The following is a 17,087-nucleotide window of genomic DNA, read 5'->3' on the forward strand; positions in this document are numbered from 1 at the left end:
CAAGAATTATTTAACTTATATACTTTATCAATTAATGTGCGAATAAGGCCGTTTTTGTAAGATGACGCTGTAAAGCTCAGAAAATTAGTGAGGAGTCCTGTGAAAGTAGGTTTCCTATACACCGATGTTTTCAGAAATGACCCACCATTATCTAGCAAAACATCTAAAAAAGGTAGTCGTTGATTAATTTCATTTTCCATTGTGAACTTAATGTTCGAGTGCTGTTTGTTAATATAATAAACATTTTTTTAGCATGATCATTTGAGTTTAGTATACAGAAAATATCATAACGACGATAGAACGTAACCGGTGTGTGGGTGAAGTTGGTTCATGGTGACCCATAAATAAATTCGCCAAAACAGGTGACAAAGGCGAGCCCATTGAAACCCCATCAATTTGATCATAAATTTCATTATTAAAAATAAAATTAGTTTTTGCAGTGGCAAATAGGAACAATTCAAGTAGATCATTTTTAGTTAGTTTCATGTTATAATTTTCATCTTCAAGTGATATAATTGACAGCAATCTCAATGCATTCAATAAGTGGGATATTGGTGAATAAGCTGGTAACATCAAAAGACACCATACATTTGTGGTTGGTATCAATATTTTGAATTTCCTTAACAAAGTCGCCACAAATTGTCTAGGAAGAACCGGATCTAATAGTTGGCATAGGAACTTAGCCAAATTATAGTTAACAGATCCAATCGATGAAACAATTGGTCGGAATTTTGGAATAGAATTTTGAGATGTTAATTTATGCTTTTTCGGTAACCCATATAACCTAGCAGGCTGTGAACCGGTAGGGTAAATTTTCTTGTATACCTCATTATCAATTTTCCCATTAATTTTCAGTTGTCTTAAAAATCTTTGTAACTGTCCTTCTCTAGTGATAGTAGGATCTTTCTTTAGCAACCAAAATTTGTTGGAGTCTTTAAGAATGTCCAAGATACCGTTAACATAGTCCATTCTATTCAAGATCACCACGCCATTGCCCTTATCAGGTCTAATTATGACGATGTTCTTGTTCTTGCAAAGATCTTTTAGAATTTGGCATTTCTTTAGGTTGGAGTGTGATGGACGAAACGATGAAACATATTGATAAGCCAGGTGAGAAATATCAGATTTCAGCTTTCCAGCAAACATAGGATCAGTAATATGTTTAAGCAAATTACGGTGTACCATCTCAAAACATGTGTAGATGTCAAGTTTATTTATTGTGGGTGGTATGATAGAATGCGCGAGTCCAAACTACAAAACATCCTCTTGTTCTCTAGTGAAAAAAAAAAAAAATGAAAAAAAAAAGACGAAAGATTGGTTAGAACATCAGGGACAGTGAAAGGAAGTACCTTGTTTTTAGTGAGATTCGCCAGTTTTCTTGCATGTGTCGAAACCATCTTTTCCACTTCTTTATCTACATTGCGTTGAATAGCCTTAGTATAGAAGTGGTAGTCTATTGAACTTAAAATAGACTTTATATCGGCAAGTTTTTTGTCCCAGTCGCAATTTAACTTGCGTAGTTCCTTAGATCGTTTGTTGATAGCCGTTCGAAGTAGTCGTTTCCTAATTGCATACACATCATGATGGTTGGCAAAAGGCAAGTCAAAGCAGATGAACTTAGGGAATACGTTAAACTTGGAGCAATTTTTCAGGAAATTCACATCAAGTAACGCCTTTTTGCTCTTGATTGACAATTTTTCATTTTTTCGTAGATCACTAATTAGTAGCTGGCCTCTGTATTTCTCAGATAAGTCATAAGTTTTGTAAACAAAAGGGGAAAACGTAGTTAGAGAACAGCTTATGGGATACCCTCCTCTCAGACCGAATTCCTGATTCCCTTTTTTATGTCAAGTCTTGTTTTCGATCTTTATTGACTGTTTTTTTTTATTGTCGATCAGTCTTTGTAACTAGCTATTCGATTTTAATTAACTGTTTTTTTATTGTCTCAAGTTTGCTAAAAACCTCTCTAACATTAATCACTCTGCCAATTTAATACCACTAACTCGTTTTAAAGTTAAGGGTAGAATCTGCGTAACCGTAACAATATTTCTCGCTTACCTACGTGCACCAAACGATTTTCCATTAGCCCTATTACTTATTACATTGATCTCATTAACCACAGCTAGAGAACAGCTTATGGGATACCCTCCTCTCAGACCGAATCCCTGGTTCTCTTTTTTATGTCGTCTTGTTTTCGATCTTTATTGACTGTTTTTTTTAATTGTTGATCTGTCTTTGTAACTAGCTATTCGATTTTAATTAACTGTTTTTTATTGTTGATCTGTAATTGTAACTTGCAATTTGGCCATTGGCCACAAATATGTTACAAATTTTGATGAATTTATTAATAAAAGTGCTTATTAAATTTTGCTGAGACACATGTGGCTTTTAGTAGCAAATTTTACCAGCGATCCTCTCTCATTTTAACTATACCAGTATATCGAAAGAATAGTTTTGGGAGTCAAACATTTCAACACATTCCTTGTTGCCAACATTTCTTTCAGAAAAATTTGCCAACATTTTGTACACCACCTTGTTTCTAAAATTGTTTACACCATTGTGTTGTCCAAATACGATGGTAAAATCATTTGGTAAAGTGCCTTTCCTAGTGGATACAAAGCGCTACGAAAATGCAGAAAGAAATGAAAAAAAAAAATGAAAACAAGTAGGTTTTCATATTATTTGTGAATTGTGAACAGGTAAACATATCCTTAATGCTTGTGGGAGGGAGTTCTAATGCTTTGGAGCAGTTACAGAGAAGGCCATGTCACCGGCATGTTTCTTTGTTCTGGGTAGGATCAGGGGGGTGACTGCAGGAGATCTTGTAGACCGAGTTGGCGTGCACACTAAAAAATCAGTCAGCTTAATATGATGGTGAAGTGGCAAGTTTGTAATTGAGTAGTTTGCACACCACCTTGTTTCTAAAGTTTACACCCTCTTCTGGCCAACATGTTGTACACCACCTTGTTTCTATGTTTAATATGATTTATAACATCATGTTTCTATATATTTGAGCAGTATATTATTAGTAACTATGCAAATTTTTAATTGTCCAACATTTCTATTGGTTATTCAGTTTTTCTCATTTTATAGAAATGTCAATTAAGAAAACAAATGTTAGATAAACCACTTGAACTTATACTACAGTATATTTTGTTGTAATTGGCGAAGTTACAATGCTGTATGATCATATTCAGAATATTGTTACATACCATTTAATACACTCACTGGTGATTAAGAATACATTTCCACTGCAAAAACTAGTCATGTGAACAGCCACAATTTTTTTTAAAAATTCTATTAAATTTTCAATTTCTTTAAATGTCAGTTATTTAGGGCAAAGTACGCAATAGAATACATTCTTTTGAAAGTAGTACAATGCCCTACAAACAACTTTTGAAAGTATATTTCTTAAGCAGCTGAAATATAAAGCATGGGTTTTTTAAGTATTTCAATCTTTGTTCACCTGATTATTTAGTTTTTCCTGTATTATCGGTTGATCAGTTTATTAATATAGTTCAGATGTACTTGACTGCATGTACGGTAGGATAATTTATTGTTCAATTGTTATGAAATTAAAAAAAAAAAATTCAAGTCATTTTAAAAGCTTCATATCCATTTATTCGTATGTTTTCAAAAGTTTCTTCCGTTAGGTGATAATACAACTAATGGTGCCATGGTATGATGCCCTAAAAGGGAAATAATGCACATTCTTTTGGTTTATATTTTAAGTCTGTTCAATTGTTCAATTTTATATGTGTCATTGGTTGATCAGTTTATTGACATACTTTATGAACAGGGTTCAGATCTTCTCATAGTTTCCAACTGTCCCACCCTTGGCAGGAGTGTCTTCTGTCTGGCCCAAATATTTGTCCTAATGCTGTTTTGATTGCATGTTCTTGTATAGTCATTGCATGAAAAATATTTAAAAATTCAAGCATTTATATTAAGGATGTGTTAGATATTAGTCAATTTCAAAAATACAATTTGTGCTAATTTAATTTAAACGGAATTTTTATTATAAGGTTATTTGCAATGTTTACTTTTTTTCATTTTTTTGTGCCATGAATAATTTCAAAATTAAGATTCTAATTGAATATGGAACAAGGGAGTTGAGGAACTGACTTGATCTACTGTCAGTTGCAGCATTCTAATCTTTTTCTAGACGGCAGCCAGTTGTAGACATTTTTATTGGGTGATTTGTAGCCCAATTAAATGAATTCCTGATTTTACGATTGTAAAAATCATGACATTGTCATAAATAAAGTTCCTAGTTCATGTACAAAACACACACAGGTGTCAAGAATCAATCGTTAGGTATGTGCTGCGAGTTTAATCACCGGGCCTTGAACTTACTTGATGTTTAACCACATACTGTACACAATCTGCGATCTCTACTCCGAAACAAAACACAGATAGTGCTCTTGATTATACCAACATTTATACAGCGATCGTACTTTCTGTCTGCTGTGAAGACAAAGATTATCATCATGAAACCTGAAAAGCCATGCAAGGCTACCGAAACTCTATTGTAATGGCTTCACCCACATGGTATTGTTGACCCAATGCATCTATTGCAGGTTGGAAGAAGGAGAGACGAGGCTTCCTTGATGCGATTATCGTCATTGCAACAGATGCAACGGATTTCCAACTTTTCCAGTTGAGCCATCAGATTGTTAAAAGATTCCAAACCAAAATGACCCTTTTCAGGGAAACCAAATTTACAAAAGAAATTTTGCTCTGCCTGGATTATGAAAAAAAGCCCCTGCCCTCATAAAACACACACAACAAAACATCTGAATACATCACCTTCATATTGTAATTTAATGATAAACCCTCTCCCCAAATAAAAATGTATTTTATTTATTTTATCAAATTTCACTAATGTTAATTAATCTACCAATTCATTGTTTTCCCTTTAAAATAAGACACCGACACCCACATTTTCTTTTTAAATTCATTATTCGTTACATACATTTTATTGTAGGCATAGTACGATCGTATTGTATACAAAAAATAACATGTCCAAGAGCTGTGTCCAACCAGCGCTCTTTTAATAAGTTATGAACCCCTGGTTCCGGTTTCCGGGGTATTTATTTACTTGACACCACACAGCACGTGGATCAAGTGAAAAGCGCTGTGTGCATCACTCGCGGTATTTCTTCGTAAGCTAGAAGATAAACCGTCTGCATTAGAAAAAAGTTTGTATAGACATTGACAAGTATGTACATTATTACAATCATTATTTTGAATTTCTTTCGAGCTCAAGTCAGATTTTTGGCTCCAATCCAACAAAATGAGGCATGTCATGGCAAAATGGTTAAGTTGTCTCACAAGCCAGTAAATGAGCTATAAAATATGGGAGTTAAAAAAATTACATCCAAATTTGTTTTTCACTATAGATCAACAGTTTAATGTCTTATAAATCATGTCCCAAAGTTATTAGCTACTCATTTATTTTAACATTATTTTGGTAGTTAATTCTATTATATGCACAAATGACTTTGAAAGGCAATTACTCAAAATCATGTTTATCTTGAATCTAACAGTGCTTGTACTTTCACTTTCCAGTAACTTAGACTTCTGATTGACCCCTCCTTTTAAAGATCACTTACTCAGGTATCTGAAAATACCAATAACTTGAATTTCAATTTTTGCTACAACTTAGCCAATTTGCCACAACATGCCTCAAATTCCAGTCCAGGCCTGGCCTAGCCTAGCCCAGCCTAACATATCGGTAGCGTAAATACATAGGAATTTCACACAACCCTGATATTTTTACAAATGATTTTTACGATCGTCTTTTGGCTTGTCCCGCATGGAAATGAGGGTTTCTACTGTACTAGATTTAGGATAAACGAATATATACTATAATCAAAGTGTGCTGCGTAACATTAAACGTATATGAATGAGTGCCTTTTTGATGTTTAAAATTTATATTTTTTTAGTTTTTACTTGTAATTGGTATTTTGTATTTAAATACAGTGGTTTTAGCTCTCATGGAATATTTGTTTTAAATATATTCAGTTTCAGACAAAATACAAGAAACAATATATAGGTTTGCTATAAGCCAACAAGCGATGCTATAGATTCAACTAACTTCTCAGTGCATTTCAGACATGCCAACCACTCCGATTTTGGCGGAGTTACTCTGTTTATTTAAGCAAAACTCCGCACTCAGATTTTGGATCGAAAATCTCCGCTTTTTATGCATTTTGGCCAGCTGAAATATATTGCGCATTTCCGAATAAAAATCATAATTTTATGATTTAGATTAACAAGACCACTTAATTTCCTCCTGAAAACAGCGCTCTGCACTGCATATGAAATAGTAATTTGTGCTCTACGGTCTACTGATTTAGAAAAAAAACAATTTTATTGACTAAATCGCTGTCAGAGTTGCACTCTGAACTGTATACGAAAAATTAATTCGCGCTCCATGGTTTACTGATTTAAAAAAAAAACAAATTTCATTGGCCAAATTGATATCAGAGTTGCACTGCACTCTGAAATGTATAGTGCTCCATGGTCTACTGACTCGTAACAACAACAGTCTAGGCTAGTAAAGCACGATTTCGAAAATGGAGTCTGATGAGAGTTATATGGATGTAGGCGTAGATAATAAAACTACTGTAGGTGATGCCTACGGTGTGCTTGTTGTGATTGGTGCGGTGTTGATTTTCTGCCTGGGCCTAGGGCCTAATCTTGCACGGTGATATTGCTGATTGTGAGTCAAAACGGTTACATTTTACAATCCGATCACATTAGTAACAGGTCTTGCTATTGGTGAGCTTTCACACACGATTTTACTTTGCAATTGTGTGCGATTGGTGTCGCAATTGCTACAACTGATGGCAATACGATGCTAGTCTGAATGGGGTATTAGAAGAATTAGTCGTCTCACATTGCCAAAACTCCGCTCAGAAGTTTTTCGGACCCCTCTTGTTGGCCTGATAGGGTTGGCATGCCTGGCATTTTAAAATTGGTAACATTAACAGTGCAGTGAACTGATAGTGACCACAGACTGGTCAACATTCTGGTCAACATTTCTAGAATTGAATAAGTATGTTCTGAGATATGGATGCTGTCAAATTATGGCAAACTACACATTGGAATAAGTTGTTATACAATAATCAACTGTTGGATTGGGTAATTATGAAATGCTAAATAATTACTATATTCAGTCCCCCCTTTTTGTATGTCAGCCTTGATTATCTGATTGAGAACTAAATGTGGTTAAATAATCAAAACTAAAAAGTTGTTAATTAATAAAAGTAAAAAATTATGATAAAGCTAAAATACAGTAATACAGTAGAAAGAGAAATCAAGTTTTAAAATACTTAAAATTCTTGAAAGTAAGTCCTTGTTATTAAAAGTTTTGTTCAGCCAACATTCAGTCTGAAGTAAAATTACGACAAACGTAAAATTTTACTTGCAAAGACATAGTTATTTTGCATGTTCATTTTAGTCTGCTACAGCAACAAAAGCAGGAACTGAAATCTAATTAAAACTGAATTATCAATGTGAAATTAATGCTAAATAGAGATTAATTAAAAGCTACTATGATGAAAAATATAAAAGTAAGTAAATTAAGGCGTGATGTCCAAAATATTCAAAACGACAGAAATGCGTCTGACGCGTTTTCTATTGTTCTCTGAGAAGCGTTTGATTTTCTAAACCGCTTGAGCGTTTAACAAGCTCGGTATGCACAGACATGTGTTTGCTCCGCCTCCTATGTGATGCTCGAGTGATTTTTCAATAAACGCGTTAAACATCGTTTAACCGTGGTGTTAAACGTGGTTTAACAATCGTGTGTGTTTAGAAGCCTGTCTCTTATACACATCTAATCTTTATAACAAACGTTATTCACACTCCCAACAGGCAGCATGTAGATAAAACAAACCTTTCCGTAAATAATCTTATGCAGGCCTAACATATTTTATAAAATTATAATTCAATAACTGTTGACGTATAATTTACATAATCCACATTATTATTTTATTGTAGTTTTAGAATTCGATGAGGCGGACGACGAAGAAAAAGGCATTGAAAATGACACTGCCACTGAGGAGAAAGAAGATAAGGAGGAGGGGAACAAAAATGAGGAAATAGAAAATGTGGTAGAAAACGACGCTATCAAGGAGAGAAAGGAAGATACGGAGAAAGAAGTTGAGGACAGAGAAGACAAGGAAGATGTAGATGAGAATGAAGAGGGGGTGAAGGAAACGGAAAGTGTACCAGATGAAGACATCGATGAACAGGAGAGTGAGAAAGGCAGAAATGAAGATGATATAGTGATAGAAAAAGAAGTAACTGATGGCAACGACCCGAAGAGAAGAAAAAAAGACCCTACTGCGATTCCATCTGTAGATAAAACAAGTACCATAGTTCCTCGCCAACATGATGATGATGACTACGACGCTGTCTCTTATACACATCTAGATGTGTATAAGAGACAGATTTTATATAATTGTCTTTTTGTTGTATTATATTTGATACCGGTAATTCTTGTAAATAACAATACTGCAATTCAGCTTCGGCTGCCAATTGATTGTTGTATAGGCCTAATTTTTAATAAAAGAATTTGATTTTATCTCGTAAGAAACCCATTCCCTTGATTAGAGAAACTCATTATATGGGCTTCTTTTCGTAACAGACTTATTTTTGAAACTTAAGATAAGGATTCTTTCTGGGGTTTTTGTGATGTACTATGGGCTGTCTCTTATACACATCTAGATGTGTATAAGAGACAGGTGGAAGAATTAAACGTATACATGTAGTCATGTTGTGGCACGATATAATTATTATATAAAAAAAAAACAAACAAAAAAACAAACAAACAAAATACAAATACAGTACTATCACAAATACTAGGCCTATATCTTTTAACCTGTTTGGAATATGTGTATACTAAGATAAAAATAAGAAGAAAAAAATTGAACTTGGAATGGAGCCCAAAAAAATAAGGAAACTGGGCCAGAGCAGAATATTACTGGTTCTTTAAGAAAAAACAAAACAAAAAAACAAAAACCAAAAGGAATGTACCGGCACTACATACGGAATGTATTTTATATAAAGATGAAGTTTCCTTTTCGAGATTCAGAATCTCAATTTCTTAATGTCCAACAAGGGACCGTTATAAAAAAATTTAAACAACTACTTTACTATTAATTTTTGTAAGCAAAAAGGTCATACAATTGCACGTAAAACTGGACTGTCAAAAGTTATTATTTTAAACATTTGAGCCATAAAGTCACCATAAAACAAGATTGTTTTCATATCCTTAAAATACTCCAATTCATAGTCATTTAAGCAAATCGTGTGCATTGTATTTGTTTGTTTATCACATTATAATACAAAAAAATATCAAGTGATTCATGAGATCCGGCTGATAACTGAAGGTAATTTATACGCAATAGCCCTACTCCAAGATACGTGATATACCGTACTCTACCAAACTTGACATTTTGAAATTAACTTTCAGATGGGAGTCACGCCTACCAAGTTAATGAGCATATTCGTGATCATTAAACGCCGTTTAACACTCAGACGCGTCCAACGCATTTCTGTCGTTTTGAATATTTTGGACATCACGCCTAAGTAAGTTGTAGCCTTATGTCCCAAAGGGGATAAAGAGGACTATAAGTAAAGTAAGTAAATTAAGTTAACACACTTAAACACATTAAAATAAACTGTTACATAAGCAATGCAAATATTCATTAAAAAAATAGAACTTGATTTTAAATAAATAATAATCAAAGGAGGAGTCAGCATAGAAAAAAATGCATATCACTTACATACAGTCCCAAATATTATTTGTATGCTCATTGGACTTGCACTTTTTTTTCACTCTACAGTAGGCCCAAGTTATTTGGGATAGAATGACACACCCACGTCTTAAACTCGCTCACAACACTTTTCATTAATTTCCTGCAACTATTTTTTAAGTCAGGTCACCAACTTTTTACTCTACAAAAGTTGAAAAAACTTGTCAAAAATGTTTATACATCAAAATTTGCTAAATCTATTTTTTTCATCCAATATTTTTATCAACAACTCACATGAGCTATCAATATGTTTAATAATTGTATATTTGTATTGTCGCTTTTCCATTGTTTGCTACTGCAACTCTCCGTGGATGATTTGAGATGGATAATCCCCATGGAATGTTGATTCCATCCTTTTCATTATCAATTCTTTTAATGAAATTTCCATCATTACTGAATAGTTCCAGTTTGTCTTGACTTGAAATAATGATGTTGTCGTCCGCATCCACTGCAACTCCACGTGGCTTCATCTTCCCCTCTGCGGCCACAATGTTTTTCAGAAACTTAAACTCATTGTCAAGTACTTGTAATATACATTGTTGTTTTGTATTTTGAAATTTCAATGCATTAGGCTGATGATCATATAATACAATCACATTCCCTCCTTTGGTGACAGTAATGTCAGGGACATTGCGTTCTGACTGTATACGCCGGATCATCTGGCCACTATCAATGTTAAACACACAGATATTATTCCAATCTGCTACACATACAACATTTGATGACTCATCTACATGGAGACCCTTGGGATTACTTAATTCTCCCTGACCAATGGTTTTAATCACTTGACCATTCATTTTATTATATATTGTGATGAATTTATTACCATAGTCGCTATATACTATGTTACCATTTTTCATTTTGTACATTCTGTTAACTTTTACACCTTCTGGTAATTTAATCTTACCAACATATGCTCCTGAATCCTTGTACACGAAAATGTATTTTGTCCGACAAGAAATGAGCATGTGATTGCCATCCCACAAAATTACATCTGAAACAATGCGTTCTTCTATTTTAATGGTGTGTACCAGTCCTTCCTTATTTACTTTTATGCTCATTGGTGACTGTCTGATTGGTTCACCACCAACACGCACATCTAGTTTGCATATACCTGGGCTTGTGCACTTTCCTGTAACAGTATAATCTCCATTTCCATCATCATCTACTTTAGCAATGTTGGTTTCTCCTGTTGGATGTATCCATTCTGCACTCATTTGGTTTGCTTCTATTTCATATTCATCAGTTTTGCATACTTTGACAACAATTGGCTGACCTTGGGTCACTTCGTGTCCCCCTATTAGTGCTAGACGATCTGCCATTGTTTCTGTTACATTTCCAATATCACATTTCCATTGCAGTGAAGATATGTTTTTGAAGAAGTAAATTTGTCCATCATCATTTAGCCCTGTGTAAGGGGATTCATCAAGTTTTCTTTTCAGTTCTTTATATTTCTCATTACTTGATTGCATAGCTATAGTTTCATCTCCATTAATTAAATCATTAAGAACACCCAATAAATTTTCTACATCAGATATTGCCTTTCTGAGTTCATCTTTTTGCATGCTGTTTATCAATTTTTTCTTTTTGTAGATTGTCTCTACTTTATTTTTCATTTCTTCTCCTTTCCCATTGATTTTCAATACCAGTTCTTGCACAATATTTTCAATATCTTTTAGACAGGTGGCTTTGCAGTCTTCTAATTTTTCTTCAATTTTAGCAATTTTTTGGAGACTTTCTTCTAATTTTTTTGTAAAGTCATTGACCTCTTCTTTTAATTTTATAGCAGTTCCTTTGAATTTTTGAAATGCTTCTGAAATTGTTATTACTTTATGTTTCCCTCCGGATTCTTGGTGGTCTTCATTCTTACACGCATAGTCTACTGGAATTTTGCAGTGTATGCAGTAAAACTCTAAAGAATTACCATGAACTGAACTACACAGCAAAGGATTTACTGGCAGCTGATCTTCTGGAGCCAACATTTGTAGCTTGTGATTTGCCATCACTGGGAATTTGGTATGGTGGTCAGTACAAGTAGTGCACAAGTGAAGTCTGCAGTCCAGACAGTAGGATTTTACTTGGTTATCTTTTTCACAAACACATTTCTTTTTATCTCCTTTTTGAAATTTATTAGGATTTTGAAGTAATTCATTTTGAGGAAGTTCCTGAAGCCCACTTTCTGGAATAGTGCATTCTTCTGTGCATATTTGGCAGATTAGCTTACCCTTTGTGTCAACTAAGTCTTCCAGACAGGCCAAGCAAAAGGTGTGGCGGCAGCTAAGGGACTTAGGATTTTGAATTTTCTTAAAGCATATTTTACACTCCAGTTTCTCCTCCTCAAGACTTTCTACACACTGATTTAACATTCCTGTAGCCATCATGACATATACCTGTGAATGAAAAAAAATATTTATTATAACATAATATTCTATCATGTCTTCCTAAAAAATCTTCCATTCTGAATCCCACTAACCTGTAAACCTACAATCACTGTTTGAATAGATAATGTATAGTAATATCCTGTGTAATTAGAATACCAATTCTGATATTACAATCAATCATTCCAATTTATCTATACAGTATTTTACATACCTGACAACATGTGTATATTGATGCAGTATAAGATTATTTATTATCTAGTTGGCTTACTCGAATGAAAGAAGTGAATTTATAATTGTATTTAAAGTGTTGTATTAGTTGTCAATAGGTCACTTAACCAAAGTTAATGCACTAATGTTTCAGTGACATTATTAAAGATTTAGAAACAAAGAAACTGAATTAAAATATGCATTCATTCTCAGTAATAGTTTCTATGTCATGTTCAGATTACTCTTCGGTCATTCCAAGGTATGGCAATGTAACTGAAAAAATATACAACATCAGTTACGTTGTTTTGCCATAGGACGGCAGCCTTGTAACAATTTTTACATCAAGTGTATTACCCTACTTGGAATAAATGATTTCAATTTTAGTGTCTTCAAATGTTTTTAATTACTTACCTTTTAGTACAAGTGGTTTCACCTCAAAAAAGAATTATTACACATTTTGCATCGAAAGTTTATGATTTTGTTATTGATAGATACATTATTTAATAGTTAATCATTAAAGATAATATAATAATTTAAATAAATATTTCTTTAATAAGTTAATTAGTTACAATATATTATTTTAATAATTTAACTAAACAGTTCTTTTAATAAGTTAATTAATTACTATTGGATAGGTGAAAATAATTGGGTACAGTAAGGCTAATTATTATATGAGGGTAGTTTCATATATTGAGTAGTGCTGTCGGGTAGTCCCGTCTTTATGCGACATGTTATTGATTTTAGCTGTTTTGATGTTTCTTTAACTGTTATGATTTTTTTTTCTTGTGTAAATTGGTGTTGTAATTCTTTTGTAATGTCAAGATAAAATTATTATTTTTTTTTGCAATTCAGCTTCGGCTACTGTTGCATGATTTTATATATGTTTGATATTTTTAAATAAAGATTGTTTTTATATTTACAATAGATCTATTACAATATATAATAAACAAAATAGTTACCTGAATTTCTCTTTCTACTTGTACTACTTCAAACTAAATTCTGTAGGTCCCCAGTCACAGTGAAAATGGAATTTACAGTAGTTATGTTGCTTTTCTTTGAGTGTGTGAACAACTACAAATGTAGAGGGCGACAAATACCTAAAATTTAGACAGTTTTGTTATTGTACTTCAATACAAAAACTCAATATCAAGTTATTGCTATTTGATTAGATCAGGCCTATATTGAAGAGGTAAAGAATGGGGAGTGGGAGAGGTTTATACTATGATTTGTCTAAATCAGGGGCTTATCCAGAAAAATTAAATAGTACTGTAAACAGTCTATGATTTCTAAAGTATTTTTTGAGATGGTAGTCCTTAAAATAATTTATATTTACTTTTTCAGAGGTCTTGGAATAAAATTTGAAATAAATTCAGGCTGCTGAGATACAACAGTCAATGAGATACAACTTTTTGAATATTTAAAAACTGGGGGAAAAGGGGTGTAACCACACTTTTATTCTACCTTTTCCTTCGTTTTTAAGAATTCAAAAATCTGTATCTCACCGTTCCTAAGTTTTTTGTTAAATCTGCATTTTGTGTCTTAGAAAGATCAGTTAAAAAGCATATCAACATTTTTTAGGACCTTAAAATTATTGTTTATGACTTTTTGGTGATCCGCATCTAGTGCGGATCACCTGTTATTATTGTCAGGACCATCTTTTTATTTATTTATTCTTTCTTTATACTGATTATACACTTTCAGAACGTAGTACATAGTACAAAATTTTAAAAGCAGATATATACACATGGTAACCAAAAAAGTTGAATAACTGAACTACAAATTGAAAAAGATTTAAAAGGAACATTGAAAGAAATTTAAGAAAAATAAAAAATTTTAATAATAAATATGGATATGCAAGGTAAGAGAAAATCAGGTTAAATTAAGATGGTATTATTGAGGATTTGAAATAGAATGCTTAAAATTTGAAAGTGTCATAGATTTAAAGTTGGTTTTAGTATGATCCGGGAGTTTATTCCATAGTTTAGTAGATTGGCATACAAAAGTCCTTTTACCTTGCATATTATTCCAAGTGTATTCAATTAGTTTATATTTAATTTGTGAGTATAATGTATATGCAAACAATAATTAAAAAATTTTTTTTTTCGATAAATATGATAGAGCATGACCGTTTAAACATTTGAAAATCATTATGAGAAATTGTTCGTCCCATTAATCACTAGCGTTTAGATCTAGTGCAAATCACCTCTTGTTATTTTCAGGATCGTCTTTTTATTGGCTTGGCCTGGAATGGTCACAATAAGGTTTTCAATGTGCTCAGTCATGCGTGACGTCATCTGCGTGCAATTTTGGGTTTTCACATTATCAGTCATGTCTTTCTAAGCAATTGTCATTTCTAAATCATATTCAGGGGGCATAAACTTCAGGTTAAGGTTGAATGTTACGTACTCATCTTCCTTCCTTCAAACTTTGATGACCCCATAATCATCTTAACCATTCGTCATTTCTGAATCATATTAAATGGGCACACACTTCAAGTCAAGGTTGAATGTCAGGTACCTTAATTTTCCGTTCATGCGTCTTAATGTGCACGTACGCATGCGTCAATAGTTGTATATGCTTATAATTATGCCTATTTTTAATCAGTTATAGCTCCTTAAGATGAAAGGTGACCCCCAATTTTTATTACATATTCTAAAAGCACATGAGTTGTAGATATGATTTTATGTATCATTATGGCTGATCGGACGTTGTGACATCATCATTTTGCCATCTAAATTTTAAAAAGCTGAATTTTTATTTATGATGTCATTATTTTCTACTCTTTTGAACGTATTTCGCTTATTCTTGAACGATTGTCTTCCACCTGCGAGTATGTTATAGCTGAAACAATTCTCTTTCGGAAGTGTCCCTTTATTTTTCATTTTGATGACGTCATCATGGTCAAAATGAATGAATTTTTTGGAGCCTTATCTTTCTTAAAAGATGTAAAACGAATAATAAACAGAGGGTGGCAGACTGTATTTCGACGATATAAGACTGATATACGATATAGTTTATATGAAGGAAAAATTTGTGTGGCATTACCAACCAACAGGAGGTTTTAAAATTACACTTGACAAGGTTTAATTTCGTGTGCCATTATTGTCCTCGGACACGTCTTAAGGTACTCGTACTTGTGCGTTAAATTTAGAAAATAGTGACTATCACTTTTCAGATAATTTAAAGCATGTTTCAGGTCATTTTCAGTATTCCAAAACTTTCCATAATTTACGCGCCATACCCTCATTTTCACGCGCACAGCACGTACTGAAGCTGGAAATTATATTTTACATATTTTGGGTTTGTGACACTGTATTCATATCATATCGTGCGCACGGACGTCAAGACGTATACATACACATGCGTAAATCTTTTAAAATGCTCAAAATTACTCAAAAACTAAGGCGTATTTCAGACTAGGTGGATAAACCCTGCTCAACTCACCGGGTTTATCCACCTGCCAGTCTGAAATAGGTTGCTTATTTCAAGCCGGGCTGTGTTCCTATAGTAACAAGGCCTGGCGTGCCACCGTGTTTTTCTAAGCTGGGAGCGCTTTAATCGCAGTGGGTGGGGGGTCGCAGTGGGGGAGGGGGCTTCTATTGACTTCGGGTAAAAAATGACCAATCAGCATTCAATTATATGTGCTGTGAGGGAGCGTACGTTTCAAGCGCATTGTTTCGAAGCACGTTTCTTGGTTACGGTTCATTAATATGGAATTCTTGCACCTGGCTAATCCCGGTAGTCTGAACGCCCGACAAAGTTAAGCCAGGCTTATCTCTGAACGTAGTAGCCTAATTAGAGCATATTTTAGCATATAAATCTTTTCAATCCGCACCGCATGTGCTTCCTGAGGGTCAAAGTGCTGCGGATCACCACCAAACTCGTCCTCAGTGATGAGTTCAAATCTAGTCAATGTACTCTTTTTTCTATTTTTAGATCAGGTGATATTTTCCTGTGCCGTTTACTTGGAATATTTAATTCAAATGTTTCTCATTACTACTTATTCTAGACACCATTACTTACTACCATAGATCTATTAATATAACTCAGTATATATAAAATAATATATATAGATAAATAAATATATAAATAAATACAATATTTATACATAAATATATCTGTATGTATGTATACGTATATCTGTTTTTTAACAACATCTCTATCAGTGCTGCATATATATATATAAATAAATATATAAAAAATATATGAACTTTATAATATAAATGAATATAAAGTTGTCAGTTCAGGCAACGTATAGTGCTCGATGCTATGCAGAGCGGTATAATAATAATAATAATAATACTAATATATATATATATATGTGTGTATATATATATATGTATGTAATAATCAAAGTAGTTACTTGGAATTTCTCTGTCTAATGGTCCTTCAAGCTACAGTCTGTAGATACTGCAGAAGTGTCTCCAGTCACAGCAGAAATGGCATTTGCATTTGTAGTAATTGTGTAACCTGTATTATGTGATGGGATCAACTGAAATATTTACTAAATGTAGAGGGCGCCAAATACCTCAGTTTTTGTTTAGGGAGCTTTGTTATTGCACTTAACAGTACAAATTAGGTCATGTGTTAAATCTTTGGAATTTAAAGGAAAGGCCGTTCAAAATTACCTTATTGGCACAATTAATAAAAGATATTGAATTTAAAGGCCTTA

The 17,087-nt window shown here is 33.2% G+C and overlaps 1 protein-coding gene across 1 annotated transcript; it reads right to left on the reverse strand.

Annotated features, from left to right (window-relative positions):
- Positions 1-9,636: 9,636 nt before the first annotated feature.
- Positions 9,637-16,840, reverse strand: LOC117112435 (tripartite motif-containing protein 2-like). Its single transcript, XM_033255518.1, has 3 exons — positions 16,779-16,840; positions 13,375-13,512; positions 9,637-12,217 (listed from the first exon to the last, which is right to left on the reverse strand). Exon 3 carries the CDS (start codon positions 12,206-12,208, stop codon positions 10,079-10,081), a length of 2,130 nt encoding a protein of 709 aa, XP_033111409.1. The 5' UTR covers positions 12,209-12,217; positions 13,375-13,512; positions 16,779-16,840; the 3' UTR covers positions 9,637-10,078.
- Between the last annotated feature and the right edge of the window lie 247 nt (positions 16,841-17,087).

The sequence above is a fragment of the Anneissia japonica genome, unplaced genomic scaffold (assembly GCF_011630105.1).
Source record: "Anneissia japonica isolate Jap-2015-1 unplaced genomic scaffold, ASM1163010v1 scaffold562_len126453_cov116, whole genome shotgun sequence".
Lineage (NCBI taxonomy): Eukaryota > Metazoa > Echinodermata > Crinoidea > Comatulida > Comatulidae > Anneissia > Anneissia japonica.

What these genes read in the sequence shown, in the direction of transcription:
- LOC117112435 (XM_033255518.1), bottom strand. Translation starts at nt 12,208, where the DNA reads ATGATGGCTACAGGAATGTTAAATCAGTGTGTAGAAAGTCTTGAGGAG.